The 17,216-nt window shown below is 36.8% G+C and overlaps 5 protein-coding genes across 6 annotated transcripts in view; 4 read left to right on the top strand and 1 right to left on the bottom strand.

Moving 5' to 3' along the window:
• Positions 2,900–7,205, top strand: LOC104722369 (pumilio homolog 6, chloroplastic). 2 transcript variants are annotated; one of them, XM_010440521.2, is made up of 10 exons: positions 2,900–3,050; positions 3,462–3,977; positions 4,089–5,188; positions 5,287–5,428; positions 5,513–5,620; positions 5,693–5,905; positions 6,011–6,121; positions 6,209–6,403; positions 6,482–6,653; positions 6,887–7,205. In XM_010440521.2, exons 2-10 carry the CDS (start codon positions 3,519–3,521, stop codon positions 6,904–6,906), a joined length of 2,520 nt encoding a protein of 839 aa, XP_010438823.1. In that variant the 5' UTR covers positions 2,900–3,050; positions 3,462–3,518; the 3' UTR covers positions 6,907–7,205. The 2 variants fall into 2 exon arrangements, with proteins under 2 accessions (XP_010438823.1, XP_010438824.1); XM_010440522.2 differs by having other exon boundaries at positions 3,438–3,977.
• LOC104722368 lies at positions 7,419–8,272 on the bottom strand (the record flags this gene model as incomplete). Its single annotated transcript, XM_019231798.1, has 2 exons — positions 7,419–7,624; positions 8,018–8,272. Coding segments are annotated over 2 exons (441 nt in total), but the record flags the coding sequence as incomplete, so codon positions are not given.
• On the top strand, positions 13,962–16,079 carry LOC104722367 (putative glucose-6-phosphate 1-epimerase). Its single transcript, XM_010440519.2, has 8 exons — positions 13,962–14,225; positions 14,390–14,464; positions 14,614–14,670; positions 14,770–14,930; positions 15,034–15,168; positions 15,262–15,364; positions 15,460–15,559; positions 15,667–16,079. The coding sequence occupies exons 1-8, from the start codon at positions 14,067–14,069 to the stop codon at positions 15,873–15,875; spliced, it is 999 nt and encodes a 332-aa protein (XP_010438821.1). The 5' UTR covers positions 13,962–14,066; the 3' UTR covers positions 15,876–16,079.
• LOC104727748 overlaps positions 16,211–17,216 on the top strand; it is a gene marked incomplete in the record, with an annotated part of 9,477 nt that continues 8,471 nt past the window's right edge. The window contains 3 exon segments of the mRNA XM_019231796.1: positions 16,211–16,503; positions 16,589–16,706; positions 16,788–17,085.
• Positions 16,811–17,216, top strand: part of LOC104722366 (nifU-like protein 3, chloroplastic) — a 5,443-nt gene continuing 5,037 nt past the window's right edge. Inside the window, exon 1 of the mRNA XM_019231797.1 lies at positions 16,811–17,086. Coding sequence (XP_019087342.1) covers positions 16,811–17,086 — 276 coding nt within the window. The remainder of the gene's footprint in view (positions 17,087–17,216) is intronic.

Genomic DNA, 17,216 nt, shown 5'->3' with positions numbered 1-17,216 from the left:
AACCGGATAGGAGGAGCTTACAATGCATAAAGTTTTAGTCAAAAGGCAAGATTGAAGAAAGTTACAACCATAATTAAAAAGGGATACAAGGGATAGAGAGTTCGACATCGAATCCAAGAGATATCGGAGACAAGGGCGGTGAAGCACTAAGTGCGCATACGATTTCAAGGGACGTCGAAGCCACACTCACGGACAGAGCCGAAACATGGTGAATTGTCCTTATCTGTCTTATCTGTAGACATTGGGACGTTGAGAAAGGTTCCATGGCCAAGAAGCTCGATGGATACATCTGCTCATAACCAAGGCAGATGGTGGAATCGGGTTTAAGGTGTGGTAGAGGTTGATTGAAGAGGTTTCAGTAACCACCACTCCAAGGAGGTGGGGTCATAATGTCGTTACTCTTCAGGCTTTGAACTGAGGGACTGATCTTCCTATCTTTGGTGATTTGCGCTTGAACAGACTCAGGAAGTAAGGGAGATGGAAAGGGAAGATTGAGGAAGGTACGGTAATCCCAAAGCCTTAGCGAGGAGATCATAATGCCGTTGTTCCAAAAGCTTCGGATAATGGGGCAGATGTTGTAATATAGCAAATGTGAGGGCTCGGTAAAACGGTGGAGAGGAGAGGAGGGTAAGCTAAAGTAGCTCCGGTAACATCCGTTCCTTAGAGACGGTGTCATAATGCCAGTCTTCTTCAAACTTTGGCAAGCATGAGTAATACCCCTATGTGATTCTAATGGCAAAGTTCTCAAATATAGTTTGTATCCCAGAGCAACATTGATTGAATATGTCCCAATTGCAGTCTTCGGACAAGTGGTAACATAGTTCGACACAAATGTAACGTACGGGAGAACAAAGCAGAGTTTGGTACAAACCTGGACTTTTGAAAAATAGCGCTTTGTTCACAGGGCCTCGATGAGAAGAGAAATGGGCCGAAGCCCACTTGGCGAGATGAAGGGTCCAAGAGAGGAGCACCAAAGGAAACTAGGTTTGCGCCGCCGCCGCTCAATCTCATCATCTTCATCGGAGCAAGCACCGATCGTAACCGCTTCGACGGTAGGCTTCTTGAGGGCTCAAGGCTGGATCTTGAAAGATCAGGTTGGGATCCCAGAAGAATAATGGAAAACAACGCCGGCGACGAGATCCGGAGAGGACGGTCTTCAAAAGAAGGCGAGGGGGAACCAGCTTCTTTAGATCTGGGAGAATCAGAAGGACCCTCCTCAGAGTTGAGAGTTGAAGCCCCGCTGGGCAAAGGGGTGTTCTCTAGGTTTAGATACGCTGGAGGAACAGGCGGTAGCGTTTGGTATGAGTGGAGGTTTGTCGTGACAAGCCTCTCAGCTTTCACAGTGGAGTTTAAGCCGCCGTTTAAACTAGGTCTTGCGGAGAAAGGTTGAGATGATTGAGTAGTGGCCAAAAAGACATTAAAAGCAAGATCTTCAGGAATCAAGAGACGAACGAGGGACAAGAGTCTCGACGCCGGCAAGCAAAAGCTTTACCGGCGTCGGAGATGGAGGTTACGCAAAGGGTCTCGATAGTCGGAGGAGAGAGAAGGGAGACTGATTTATTCGTATTACAGAAAACTTGTTTCTTCTTGTACATATGCTCATAGTTTTCAAATATGTTGTTGTTTCGACATTTCCTCACATATTAGAAAAAAATATCAAGACACTACAATGAATTTATTAAGCATAATAGTAACTTAGGTTGCATGGAAACAAAAACAGATATCTGGAAGAGAAACGTTTCAGAAACGGGAAACGATTTTTTCTAAGATTAAGAAATAAAAACGTTTTGGAAACGTATGTATTATATGTATATACATAATAAAACACTAAACATAAAACCTATATATCAAAAGAAATATTTGAAACAACACAAATTTAAAACATAAATATTAGATAGTTGATTTAAAACATTAATAAGATTATATATTTATTATATTATGAATATCTATTTTCAATTTATTTTATTTATTAAGTTTCTAAGCTAAAAAAAAGTTTTCGTCGTATTTTCAAAACGAAAACGGAATTTCCATCTTATTTCTAAACGAAGATTTATTGGAATCATGTTTCCATGACTTGTTTCTGTGAATTTTCCGTTTCTGAAACGTTTTAGAAACGGGAAACATACCTTAAAAAGAGTTTACATGCAAAATAGATAGTAACTAATTATCATAATTCAAATTTACAATACTATTTTTTTGTTAAAATAACCATGATATTTTGTTTACAACTATTAATTTAAAGTAAGCTACAAGACTTCTTAATCACTAAAAAAAGTCTTTTTAAAATTATTAAGAAGGATATATTCAACTTGACATTTTAAGTGATTTGTGTAAAAGTTACAAATCATATGTTATTCAATCATGGATTTTAAAAAGTCTCCTGAAATCCACTGTTATTGAACTGATGATTTAAAAATCTGCTTTAAAATTCACTGTTATTCAAAACAGTTTGTGGATTTGGATTTTAATAAGTTTTAGGGATTCCGGAGGATTTGAGAGGATTTGTTTAGTTAAAAATATAGAAATCCAAATCTCATGGTTTTTGGTGGGATTTGAAAGAATTTTACCATAAATCATATCAACTTTCCTAAAATCTATCAAAATTCCAAATTTTCTGAATCTCATCAAATTCTCCAAAATCATTGTTTCAATACACCCCCTAAGTCTTTTAAACATGATTTTGTTAATATTACTACTCCTTTTTTTTTGCTATTTAAAAAAAAAAGAAAAAAGAAAAAAAATAGGATTGGTTAAGAGAGATAATGGTTGGAAAGAAAGTCAAACTCCATAAACTTCGCGGAAAAAGAAAGGATGCGTAATGGTGGAAATATATGGATTTTTATTTTTGCCATTACCGGAATAAAATCCAAACATTTAAAAATCAGCACTGACTTAGCCAAAGATGGTCACTTTAGGAGTATCATATCATTCATTTCTCTCTCTCCTCCTTCCTCCCTCCTTGTCTCTCTCTCTCTCTCTCTCTGAGCACCAGAATCTAGGGTTTCTTAACAGTGAATCTTTTTTGCTTCCTCCTCAATAATCGTCTTCTGGTAAGTTCTCAGTCAATCAACTCACCTCACTCCCCCCCGTACACCACTTCTGCTCTCTTTAGCTCTAGGTTTTTTCTTTTTATTTGGGATTCAGTTCTACTTACACTCTGTTTCCTCTCTCTCTCTCTCTGCCTCTCTTTTGGGTTTTGCTCTTTTTATTGTTTTTAATCTTTACCTAATGCGTGGACCATTTACATGGTCATGTATATCTGCTTCTAAGCCTATTGTCTTAGACTTTTAAAGGTTGTGCTCTTGTTTGTTCTCTGTTCTTTACTTTAAAAAGTTCTAAACTTGAGAACCTATGTGTGTTATTTGCTTATTTTCTTGTTTAAATTTCATTATTTTTCTGGTGATTTTGATTTCATTGGTGATAAATTTGTGTAAAAGGGATTTTTTTTTCCCTTTCTTCAGGCACTTGCGTTATAAAGGTCCCTTCTTTGGTGTAGAAGAGCAATACCCTTTGGAGAAATGGCAACTGAGAATCCTATTAGGATGTCCGGAAGCAATGAAAGATGGTCTAATTCTCGGCAGGTTTCTGTGCCTAATCGAAGTGGAAGTGCTCCACCGAGCATGGAGGGATCTTTTCTAGCTGTGGATAATCTATTGTCAAGACAGGCCGGCTCTGGTTACACCGTGACTACTCATTCTTCTAAACACAGCCTTAACCGCATACCGTCTCCACCGATTTATTACCTTACTGAGTATAATAACTTCACAGACAATCGTGTAGGTAGATTTAGAAGTAACAAGGGATTGAATAAAGTTAATTCTCCCAATCATTTGTCCCAAGGTACACTTTCTACTCATAAAGAAGTGTCTGAGGATGAAAGCTCCCAACAGTTCTCTGTTAATAGTGTTTCAGATAAGACTAATGGGTTGGACATTCGTCTTTCCCCTGGTTCTCAAGGTTTGGACGATTTCAGGCAGGTTCGGCTTCGCTTCCTTACCTTTAGTACTCATTAGTAACTTGTTTGTGAGTAGTGAAATGTCATTCTTTAGCTTTATAATGACTTTTAATTGAATCTCTTTTCATTGCAGGATGATAGTTCTTCTAAGGCGACCCCTCAACATAGTCGGTCTAACTCTTCAAATGGTGAAATGAATACAGCAGATGAGGGTGGTAACTTCTCGGAGATATCAGATGATGTTATGGTTAAAGATAATGCTGCTTCAACGACGAATGGTTCCACTGGCACTGAGAAGAGTCCTGATGAATCTGCTATCATCTCTAAAATGAAGAATACTAACATATCTGGATCCGGAACGGCTAAATACCCGCGAGAACCAAGGTATACAAGGCCAGAAAGGCAGCTGCACCAACAACCAAATAATGCAACTTGGATTCAAGGTGGCGGCAAAATGGGTTCTCATGGTGTAAACGATGCAGTTACCGGGACTGGACAGTTCCATTATGGACAACCTTACAAGTTCTCGGGTGATGGTCAGCCTGTGCTTCAGTCTTCAGGTTTTACGCCACCTCTTCTTTACACTGCTACCCAAGCGGCGTATATGACTTCACCAGCTCATGTGTATAACATGCAGTGTCCTGCCGCTTATTCTCCTCAGTATGGTTATGGACCATACACCAACATGATCCCTCAGTTTATGCCTGGATACCCTTCCCATGGTTCTGTTCCACTTATTGTCAGTCCAGATTTTATTCAATCTGGGCCAAGTGCGGGAAGTGTTGTCCACGGAGGTGAAATGCAGTATGCGGGACAACCTTCTTTTCCAGATCCTATGTATATGCAGTATTGTCAACAGTCATTCGGGCAGATGGAACCGCTGGCTCCTAGGAACCACAAGATTGATCCTGAGTCTCAGAAAGATGATCCGAAGTTTCTTGGACAAATAAGAGGGCCAAGTAACTCTAGTATGGGTAGAACGGGAATGGGTGTAAATTATTATGGAATCCAGCCAAATATGGGGATTATGGTGCAGTATCTTCCTACACAGCTCGCCCCTCCTCCTTCACCTGGTCCTGTTCCCTATGTCGAGGCATATCCTGGATGGCAGCAACAGGGGAGCTTGGAAGGTGGGAATGGCCCACGGTTGTGCAATTTTCTTGAAGAGCTGAAATCTGGGAAAGGCAGGAGGTTTGGTTTATCTGACATCACAGGACACATTGTTGAGTTCAGGCATGTTTTTATCTGTCTTTTAAGATCCTTGTGTCTTGTCTTGGGTTTCTTCCTGATCAGATGATAACAATCTTGAGTATAATCTTGTTTCCTTTCAGTGCTGATCAACATGGGAGCCGATTCATTCAGCAAAAGCTTGAAAATTGTAATCCAGAAGAAAAAGCAGCTGTCTTTAGAGAAGTTCTTCCTCATGCTTGCAAACTAATGACAGATGTGTTTGGTAATTATGTCATTCAGAAGGTTTGTTCCTATTTGATCCCATGTCTTACAGTTTATTGTTAGACTCTTACCACTTTTATTGATTATTTGCGATATCTGTTTCAGTTTTTTGAATACGGAAACACAGCACAGAGAAAGGAGCTTGCGGATCAACTCATGGGGCAAATAGTACCACTTAGTCTGCAGATGTATGGTTGTCGCGTAATACAAAAGGTATAAAAGTTGCTACCTATTGTTTGGAATTGGAACAATTGACTCGTGAGTGAAACTTTGTTGTGGTGTTAGGCTCTTGATGTCATAGAACCTGATCAGAGAGTTCGTTTAGCACGTGAACTTGATGGGCAGGTCATGAGATGTGTTCGAGACCAAAATGGAAACCATGTGATCCAGAAATGCATTGAGAACATCCCGGCAGACAGAGTTGGGTTCATGCTATATGCATTCCGTGGTCAAGTTTCCTCTCTCTCTATGCATCCCTATGGTTGCCGTGTTATACAGGTACGTAGCACTTAATTAAACGGTCTTTCCTTCTCCTGTTCTTGGTTTCTCTCGTTGTTACTCATGAACCATGCGTCCTCACATTTTCTTTTTCCTTCTGTATAGAGGCTTCTGGAGCGTTGCTCACATGAGCATCAGTGTCGCTTCATTACCGAGGAGATATTGGAATCAGTATGCGTCCTTTCTAAGGACCAATACGGTAATTATGTCACACAGGTATGTGTACCATCTAAACTTACATAACATTAACTGAAGTCAAATTAGACCAAAATCCCACTTCAAACCAACATTGCTATTTTGCAGCATGTCTTGGAGAAAGGAACGTCTGAAGAAAGAGAGAGAATCGTGAGAAAACTATCAGGGCACATCATGCAGCTTAGCCTACATAAATTTGCATCAAATGTTATAGAGAAGTGTCTGGAGTATGGTGGTCGAATTGAGCGTGACCTCATCATCAAAGAGATTGCAGGGGCTGACGAGAGCTATCATAGTTTATTGGTGAGAGCTTGTGGACCAAACCTGATACATTTTCTTCTTTTAACTGATTGGATATTAACTGTAAGCCACTTTTAACAGATGATGATGAAGGATCAGTATGGAAACTATGTGGTGCAGAAGATATTCGAGACATGTACAGCTGATCAGCGTGCAACATTGTTCAGCCGAGTCAGAATGCATGCATCTGCATTGAAGAAATACACATATGGGAAACATATTGTTACTAGGTTGGAGCAGTCTTTTAGTGAAGGTACTAAAATTCCTCAACTCTAGTCAAGTTCGAATAGGCAGGTGTACAATCTAAATTCTTTGGAACAAAAAGGCTTTCCTCCTCTTGATGTTGTATAGGCTGAAACAGGGCGAAGTAAACTATTAGACTTTCTATGCTAGAAATAAGCGGTGTAGCACAAGACTGATTAGTAGACTTTAAATGATTGGTATATGGGATCAAGAATGACAAAACTTTGGTTGTTGTTTATGCAGAAAATCAAGAATCGAGATGATGAGTGGCTCTTCTGAGTTGAAGGTAGTGGCTGACTCAGATTTACTCAATACAATTTGCTTTCCATGAAAGTTGGATATTCATTGGGGAAGATTTTAGATGATTGTGAAGGATGTTTACTTGGAATATTTATGATAGCATAGCCGTTGTGATGATTGTGTGGCATGTTCGTAAATATTCATAAATGTATCAGTAGTTTACTTCAGATTTGTTGTAACCGGCTTGTGGATTTTTCACCAAGACAATTCGAAACTTTCTTTAGACAGTATTACTACCGAAGCCAAATATTACATGCTTATCGTCAATAAGGCCTCCCTCTTCAGCAATTGTCTCATTTGCTCCAGAATTTATCTGTTTTTCAGCACTCTGTTTTGAGGAAATAACATTTTTCATTCTTCTACTAAGACTCTTAAGAGGAAGCCAAAGTATGATATGATCGAAAGAGAAACTTGTCATTACATAAGAATTTAAAGCAATGTAGCATAATATCACACATGACAATAGAATAAACACACCACAAAAAAATTGGAAGCTCAAACTAAAACCTCCCAAGTTACTATTTCCATCTTAACCAAAGAGATGGAATCCAAAGTCTCCTTCCTCTTCTGATTCTTCTTTCTTCTTTTCATCTTCCTTAGGGGCAGCTGCAGAGTCACCCGCACCACCTCCACCTCCACTCGATGCAGCTCCTCCAGCAGAGAATCCACCACCAACACCACCTACGTCACAAGAAATTGATTCTAAGTAACAACAATAACAAGAAATTACAATGCAGAAAACAACAAGGCATTCACTCATCATCTTGACTAAAGTCATGTAAACTAAAGTCAACTACTAAAACAGAGTAGGGTTGCCAAATTGCATATTGATTGATTAGCTATTATTTCAAAGCTGTAACCTTTTAGGACTTAGCGTGAAGGACTTAGTTATAAAATGACGCAAAGTCACATTTGATGCAATAACAAGTGTACTATAATGAGCTAAAGGATTACGCTTTACAAGAAACCAGCTCAGTAGAGACTAGAGAGTACCAATTCCCTCACAGTGATTCCAATCTCAAAATGTAAGCTTGAAAGAGCAAGAGACACTTATATATATATATATATATATACCTGGCATACGGCGGAGGTAGGGGAGACAAGAGAAAACGAAGACTGAACGCCACCGGATGAATCGGCGGAGAGAGCAGCTTGGACGAGCTTGCGCTGGAGCTCGTAGGTAGATGAAGCGAAAGCCTCAAGGTCTCCCTCGTGTTGCTTCGCGGTCCATGATCCGCTGCCGTTTCTGCACAGTGCACACGAACGTGAATACTCCCATCTTCTTAGATTTGTGAGCGATTTCGTGAAAAAGAGTGACGATCGAGTTTGGTTTTGTTGTTATATACGATGATGATGATGAACCAAGCTCAACAGAGAAACTTAAGAATCATAGTTTGGAGTTGTTCTCTTCGTAAAGAAACCGGACTTAATAAGAGGCCTGATATGATATAAATGGGCCACTTTGGATGAGAAATGAATTTGTTTATTTTTAATTTTGTTTTTTCAAATATTTTCGTCTTCTTTCAAAAGTTTGTACAACTTTATAATTCTAGGTTTTTGACTCTTTTTGTATGAATACTGTCAGTCTGTCACTGAGATACTATTGCTAGGTTTCATATTATGAAAGACTAGTAACGTGACTAGTAACGTTAGCAACTTAGCATATACTTTAGTATGTAAGTGAGACAAGAGAGAAAGCAAAGAGAAAAATAGGCTCATCAAAAGCTATGCAGTATGCAACTTCCTTTTTCATAAACTATGCAGTATATGCACCACTTGCATAAAATGAAGTTTCAACTCTTTATTCTTTTGTTGAAAATAACAATTATCACAACACCCAACTTGGTTTTTTCTTAAATATGAAATGTATCTCTCGATTATCATAAGTCACGGGTCATAACTAAAAATGTTTTTTTAAGATGAACCAATGGAAAATCAATTATACAAATGTATTCGTGTATATCAAATATATTTAGAGGGTGTATTCAACTTGACATTTTAAGTGATTTCTGTATCTCATGGTTTTAGATGGGATTTGAAATACTTTTACAATAAATCGTATCAACTTCTCTAAAATCATCAAAATCATTGAAAATCTCAAAAAAAAAAACTCAAATCACTAGGAGTATTAAATTGTATACATCCCCTTAGTTAATGACCCTACTATCTATTATTAATACATTTTATCCTACAGTGGGTCACATTAATTGATATGTTACCATAAATTTTATTTATCTACTTTTAAATTTAATAAGTAAAATTTATCATTGTTGTTTACAAAATATGTTTTTATTTAAGAGGCTGAAGTGATTTCTAAATCCATATAGAATTGTAAATTATGAAAATCAAAACAAATGGACTTTAAAATAACAAGTTTTATCCTTGGATTTGAATCCTTTTATTTTACAATTTCAAATCCATTCAAAACATAATGTAGATTTTGAAATCCAAAAACAAATAATTAAATAAATAACATAGGATTTTAACAAGTATTTGTAAATCATAGAACCAATAACACATAATTTTGATAAATATTTTAAAATTAATGATTGAATAACACATGATACTAGATATTCACCCGCGGTACACCGCGATGCTATATTTTTTGTTTAGAAAGGCAATACAGAATTTATTTATTATATTAACTATATATGTAAATAATATCTTTTGTATTTTTTAAATCTACTGTAGTTTTACATCAATATATTAAGCAGTGTATAACTTCCATCATCAACATCTAGTGGTGTATTATATAGTTAGGATATCCTTAATGTTCATTAAATTTAATTTAGTTAACAAATATACTTCTTTTGTGATTTTTCTTTTTCATTTACAATGTAGAGATAATAGTATTACATAATATATTCTATTTTTATAATTATATGAGTATACTATAATTTGATTTTGTAATTTTTGTTGTTTTATCTCTATATCATTTAACACTTTTGTATTTATAGTTGTGCAAGTCGATTAAAATGGTGGAGTGTTTTTTTTGTAAAGTTTTTTTATATCAAGAAGTTTAATCAAAAATCTAGGCTGTTATTATTGTCTACGGTTAATCAATTGTGTTTAATATTTAGTACAGTTTTTAAAAAAAATAGATTAATTAAATATAAAATATTTAATGCTAATGGGTGCTGGTCCGATACTTTTGGAAATTTGAATAGGAAAAAATCTTCTTCAATTATATTCTAAGTTTGATATTATTTAAAGTAAAAAAATAAATGTAAAATTTAATGTCAATGGCATGATTATAAATAGAGTTGAACTTGAGGATTTATTTCATAAATGTCTCCAAAAATGTATATATATAGATAATGTCAATGGCATGATTGCAAATAGAGTTGAACTTGAGGATTTATTTCATAAATGTCTCCAAAAATGTATGTATAGATAGATTTGTTTAGATTTCCAAATCTATTAAGATCATAGAACCAATAATCTCTTCTAAGTTTGAAAATGTAATTACTAATTGTCAAAGAAAAGAAAGAAAATGTGATGTATAATTGAATGAGACTCTTAAACAGGAGAGTAAATATTGGCGTCGATAATAATAAGGTCAAGAGATGAGGCGTTATGGCTAACTTTTGAGCAAGAGTAGACAAATTAGGGTTGACTCTGGTATACTACCTCAACTATACTACTTTTTCGATAAACATCATAGACTTTTTGCCTCTTTTCTGAACACCATTAACTATATTTTTCTCCATTAAACATCACAAACAATACATTCTCTTCTAATTACAACATAGCGACTCTAAATTGTGATTAGACTTAGTAAACCGATAATCACGTTTTGAAAACCATGTTTACTTTAAGTGAACCAAAAAAACAGAGCCCACGATCAGTCTCCTTCTTCTTCATATCAAAGTCCCAAAATCTTAGGGTTTATATTTCCATTAAAATTTCTTGAACGCTAACAAGATTTCTGAAGTTGTTTTTTCAATAATAAAGTAATCTAATGTTAAGATGTATAAAACGATGGTTTCAAAAAAGCAAAAACTATCACCAAAATAACAAAAACTCCAAAAGGTATCATTCATGTTTGCAAAACTAAGCTAAAGGAAACGTTCATAGCTACGTTAAAAATTTTACTCATAAACCACCATGTCGGTGCTTGTTTGCGATGGTTGCGTGAGAGAGATTGTATCAGGTACTTGAGATGATGATGACCCGACCTAAAAAATAAATACAAACAATTATCAAACGAACCAGAAAAATAACAAAAGAAAAAGAAAAGGATCATACCTCAGTAGTTCTTTGTCTCTTTGTCTTTTCCTTTGGATATTTTTTACACCCAGTTGCATTATGACCAGTTTCACCACAAGACGAACAACGTATAATGCGTCCCTTCCTTCCAAGTGTTTCTTTTATTGTTTTCTTCTTCGGTGACTCGTGTTTTCCTTTAATCCTTTGATATGTCTTCTGTCTATTTGTTTTTTTCTTCCCCGGTAGTATAGGCTCAGGTGGTGCTGTTACCAAGCGATACATAGATGTCATCCAGAATCTTGGCCCTCTCATTGGATGTATGGACTGCTCGTAATTGTCTCACCACAAATCAGTGCTGAATAATCCTGATACATAATCTTTAACATTCATATCATAATCAATCATTGCTCCATAAGCATGCTCACATGGAATCCCACTGATTTTCCATTTACCACATGTACATGTTCTTCTTTTCGTGTTCACCAAATTCTTATTCCCATAAAGCATAACCTCGTATACTCCATGAGTTGCGGGAGTTGTATCACACTTGTTTGCATCTTTCTTCTGCTCTGCGAGAATCTTGGCAACATACTCTGTAAATCTTCCTTCGTGATTCTTGGGTTTATTATGCCTCTTCACCATTCGATGCATAGCTTACCTCCTAATTTTCTCCAACATTGGAATCAATGCCTTAGCCCTTGCTTTTGTAATTGATGGGTTGAATGATTCTGTGGCGTTGTTATCAACATCCTCACAGTTGCTTCCAAGTTTAAAGAAAGCTCTTGACCACGTCTCGGGTTTCTTTTTCATCATTGAATCGTAGACGTCAACATTATACTCTTTCACTTTGTTGAGATTCTCTTTAAACTCAGTCTTGTTGTAGCTCCAAGCTAGTTGCCATATTAATGGTTTGATCATATCTTTTTGTGGATGCTTATTCTTCAAGTTCTCAATGATGTGTTTCACACAAAATCTATGTTCAGCTTTAGGCAATTCCGTTTGCACTGAACTGATGAGTCCCTGAAAGTAAAAAGAAATAAAAAATACAACACATAGGTTGTTACGTTAGAAAGAAAGGACAAAACAGAGAGAGAAGTCAAAAATTTTGATATGTACCCTTGATTTATCAGAGATCAAAACAAATCCTTCACCATCTTTGAGTTTTAAATCAGCCTTGAGTTGCTGGAGGAACCATAACCAGTTATCCCCAGTTTCAGATTGTACCACAGCCCAAGCAAGTGAATAAATCTGATTGTTTGCGTCATGACCAATTGCAGCCAACAACACTCCTTTCACTGCAGTCTTCAAGAATGTACCATCAAGCCCGATAATTGGTCGACAAGAACCTCTCCAAAGTATGCGTGTTCTTTCAAAACAAACATAAAAGCGGTTGAAAACATCTTCATTGATAGAGTTAGGTATAGTTTCAACAATGGCAGTTGATCCAGGATTTGTAGACATAATCTCTTTGGCATAGCCATGAATGTGAGCAAACTGTTCTTCATACTCCTTCTCAATCAACTTTAAAGCTAGCAGCCTTGCGCTCTGACATTGACCCCTAGAACTCACCAACTTCCATTGATCTTTAATGTGATTTTGAATTTCTAGAGGCATGAATTTAGGATTTACTCTTAGCTTGTCCATGAAAAGCCTTGCAATAACCGGATTTCTAAGTAGCCTGCATCTCCCATTCGGAGTACAACTGTCTTTCGATATGTCGTTTTCACCACCCACATTTTTCTGGGCTCATCAAAAGAGCAATACACCCTCCACTTACACTGGCCAACAACGCCACACTTGAATTCAAGCCTTGTCTTCTCCCATCTTCCTTGAACCACATTATTCCCTGAGTTTAAAGCATACTCAATTACAGCCTCTTTGAACTCAACACCATTGAAGAACAATTGACCAATATCTAATTTATCAACTTTGTTCCTTCGGATTCTTCTATCTCGTAAAACAATCGGATCTTCCTCTTCATCGGAACTATCTGGAATTTCATTTCGACCAACAGACAATTCATCAACAAAATTTTCTACTGAATCTTCTACTTCAAACTCAAACCGATCTACTCCATCTTCATCATCTTCAGCTTCATCGTCGTTTTTCTTTTTCTTACCCTCTCTTTTGTTTTTTTCTAATTTGCAGTCATCTTCGTTTTCCTCACTAAGATTGTTATCAATATTTTCCATTTCCGTGTCGTGTTGCATCGCATCCATGTCTTCTTCGTTCATCGGATAACTGAAAAAGTAACAGCTCTAAGCTTTTGACAAAAAACATCTAGACTAACGAGAGAGAGAGAGAGAGAGAGAAACTATGAAAGGAGAGAGAGACCGTACCAGGAAAATCGAGAGAAAGAGAAGTGAGTAGTTGTTGTGATAAATTGAGAGGAAGAGAGAACCCTAAGATTTTGGAACTTTGATATGGAGAAGAAGAAAACTTATCGTGGGTTCTGTTTTTTTGGTTCACTTAATGTAAACGTGGTTTTTAAAACGTGATTATCGGTTTACTAAGTCTAATCATAATTTAGAGTCGTTATGTTGTAATTAGAAGAGAATATATAGTTTGTGATGTTTAATGGAGAAAAATATAGTTTATGGTATTCAGAAAAGAGGTAAAAAGTCTGATGTTTATTGAAAAAGTGCTATAGTTGGGGTCGTATACCAGAGTCAACCCGACAAATTAAGACTTTTCTTTTCTTGGTGAAGATAATTAAGTCTTTTCTATATTTGATTACTGGATTTGTACGGGAAATCCATTTCCTGTTTTTTAGGCTAACTCTTTGACTTTCTTTCTTCTTTTTTTTTTTTGATAACTTTCCTTGGTATTAATTACTTATATATGTAAATACAAAGAGAGAGAGAGAATTATCAATAATTTAAACAAGCAAGGAGGCTTAGGACGACGATTCACCATGGGGAATAAGGGAAATGTAGGATCTGTGATCTTCTTCTGGGCTCTGCTGGTTGCTGTGGTAGCCATGGCCACCGAGCATCGTCCCATTGAGCGGACTAAAGGAATCAATGGTCTCGACAAGATCATTGTCCGCGACCATCGCGGTCGATCTTTTGAGGTACTTCTTCTGTTTGGTTTAGATCTTTTGTTGTTGACTTGTTGTCATGTACAGAAAACATCTTTTGAATAGAGCCTAACTAGCAAATTAGTTTGTGGCTGCCTTAGATTCCAAGGTCCATTTTTCTTGATGCAGATTCTGATTCATTTTGTTTGCTTGTTCAGGTTTACTTGTATGGAGGACAAGTAACTTCTTGGAAGAATGAGAAGGGAGAAGAATTACTTGTTATGAGTAGTAAGGTAACTTCAGATTCACTCTATCTCCTATTCAGACCATGTTATAAATGATCGTTCTATGATTGGCTCTGTAACTACAAATCTACAATAGTTAATAATTTGTTATCGAAAGGAGAAGAGATCTAAAAATCATGTGTTAACGTATTGTGCAGGCTATCTTCAATCCTCCAACACCTATTCGTGGAGGAATTCCAATATTATTTCCGCAAGTATGTGTTTTTTTTTTTGATAAATCTTCTTTGTTGTAATTAATTATTGAATAGTATGATCTGTTTTTGTTAATGGAATGATTTTTTGTGTAAGCGCAGTATAGTAACACCGGTCCACTTCCCTCACATGGATTTGCAAGACAGAGGTTCTGGGAAGTTGAGGCTAATCCACCTCCTTTGCCATCAAAGACTTCTTCTCATGCTTTCGTTGACCTGATCCTAAGATCATCCGACGATGATTTGAAGATCTGGCCTCACAAGTAAGATTCTTGAATTCTCTTTTTCTCTTTCAACATTTTGATTAGGATTTTTTTTACATAGAGTATGGACCAATGTGTTGATTTTCTCTGTATCCAATTACAGGTTTGAATATAGACTGAGAGTAGAATTGGGACATGATGGAGATTTGACGTTGACATCTCGTGTTAAGAATTCTGACACTAAGCCGTTTAACTTCACATTTGCTCTTCACCCCTATTTCGCTGTTTCCAATATCAGGTAATCCAAGGAGACATAATCTCCCATATTGAAACGAGACATAAGATCTCATCTTTGAATGGTTGAATCAAGCTAGTTGTTTTATGTGTTCAGCGAAATCCAGGTAGAAGGATTGCACAAGTTGGATTATCTTGACCAACAAAAGAACAGAACACGTTTTACTGATCATGAGAAGGTTATAACTTTTAATGCTCAAGTAAGCCCTCTTTTTCCCTTTTGCCAATTCAAATTTCAACCCTTCTTGTTTGTAATGTTTCATCACTAAACAACACACCTTCAATAAAAAAAAAGCTTGACAGGTTGTACCTAAGCACTCCAGACAACATAAGAATCGTGGACCATAAGAAAAAGAAGACTATTGTTGTACACAAGGAGGGACAAGTCGATTCAAGTAATTAAACACATAGTTTTGTCAACATTACACAGACACATTATAAACAGTTTGGGTTTTTTTTAGTACTAATGATGGATGATTCCTACTAATTATATAATGTGCAGTTGTGTGGAATCCATGGGACAAGAAAGTGTCCGATTTGGGAGTTGACGACTTTAAGCGTTTTGTAACGGTGGAAAGCGCGGCTGTCGAGAAACCAATCACGGTGAACCCAGGCCAAGAGTGGAAAGGAATACTACAAATGTATGTGATCCCTTCGAGTTGCGCCAGTGGAAAGCATGACCCTAAAAAGTCTTGCATTCATCATCCTTGAAAAAACAAAAAAAAAAACAAAAACACTTCAAAACTGTCTTATTAAAGTATACTTGACGTTCCCAAGAAACATCACATGGCGAACATTTGAAGTTAGTTGGGTGGGATCAAACTGGACTCTTGACCAGTTTTATTGTTTTGTAATTGTAGTGTTCGTAAATCTGTTACATAATAAAGTGAAAAGGTGCTTTTTTATTGGGTTCAATAATTCTCTGATTATAACAAAATTAGTATACTTAATTATAAATTATAACAATAATTGAATTTGTTATTTTATATTTTTATTATTTGAGTTTGTAAAAAATCTTAGCCACAAAATGAAATCATCTCCAAGACGTATCATCATCCATCATCATCCACTAATGAAAAGTTCTCTCTTTTTTCCCTACTCGTGGTTACTCTGTTCTCTCCCCAGGTGTAAAGAAGAGCTCAATCCAACCTGATTCATCCCAATCTCCGATAAGGGTTTTCATAAATTCTGGAAATTTAGTCGATCGTAAAGCAGAAGAGTGAGGAGGATTCATCAAATGGGTTCGGTTTCGGGTCAAACCCGCATCGCAATGATGAACCTCTCTGTCTCGTCAGCTGAGAAGAACCCTAATTTTCGCTCGTCGCTTCTCAACTCTAAGGTAAATTGTGTTCAGTTCGTCGAGCTTCACAAAAAAAAAGGACTTTTTTTCTGATTCCTTTGTCTTCTCCTTCGTTTGTGTTTAGAACTCAATTTCAGATAGTTATGGGGTCTCTTCCAAATGCAGTACATTCCTCAGGGGTCAATTCCAAAGAATACATTTTTCTTGCGTTCACCACGCTCGACCTTTGAGAAAACGAACAGGTAACGAATGCTTGAAAATCGTATTTTTGATTTGCAAAAACCAGAACAGTCTCTTAGAACTGTAGTAGTGATTTGGTTTAGTGTTTGGTCACGTGAGCTGCGTCATGCCGTTAACGGAAGAGAATGTGGAGAGAGTGCTAGACGAAGTAAGGCCTGCACTAATGGCCGACGGAGGAAACGTGGCGCTGCACGAGATCGACGGGCTTGTGGTGGTTTTAAAGCTACAAGGAGCTTGTGGCTCGTGTCCTAGCTCATCAATGACGTTGAAGATGGGGATCGAGAGTCGTCTCCGAGACAAGATTCCAGAGATCATGTCCGTTGAGCAGTTTCTTGAATCCGAGACAGGAGGGTTAGAGCTGAACGATGAGAACATCGAAAAGGTTTGGTTTTTTTTATAACGTTTTTGTTTGTTTTTAATTTAGCGTCTTGTGTTTTGTAATCGATCTGAATGAATGGGCCCTTTTTTTGGTTTTGTTGTTCAATTAAGGTTCTCTCTGAGTTACGGCCGTA

The sequence above is a fragment of the Camelina sativa genome, chromosome 11, assembly GCF_000633955.1.
Source record: "Camelina sativa cultivar DH55 chromosome 11, Cs, whole genome shotgun sequence".
Taxonomy (NCBI): Eukaryota; Viridiplantae; Streptophyta; class Magnoliopsida; order Brassicales; family Brassicaceae; genus Camelina; species Camelina sativa.
The sequence above is the reverse complement of the archived record's forward strand: the minus strand, read 5'-3'. Positions and strand labels throughout refer to the sequence as shown.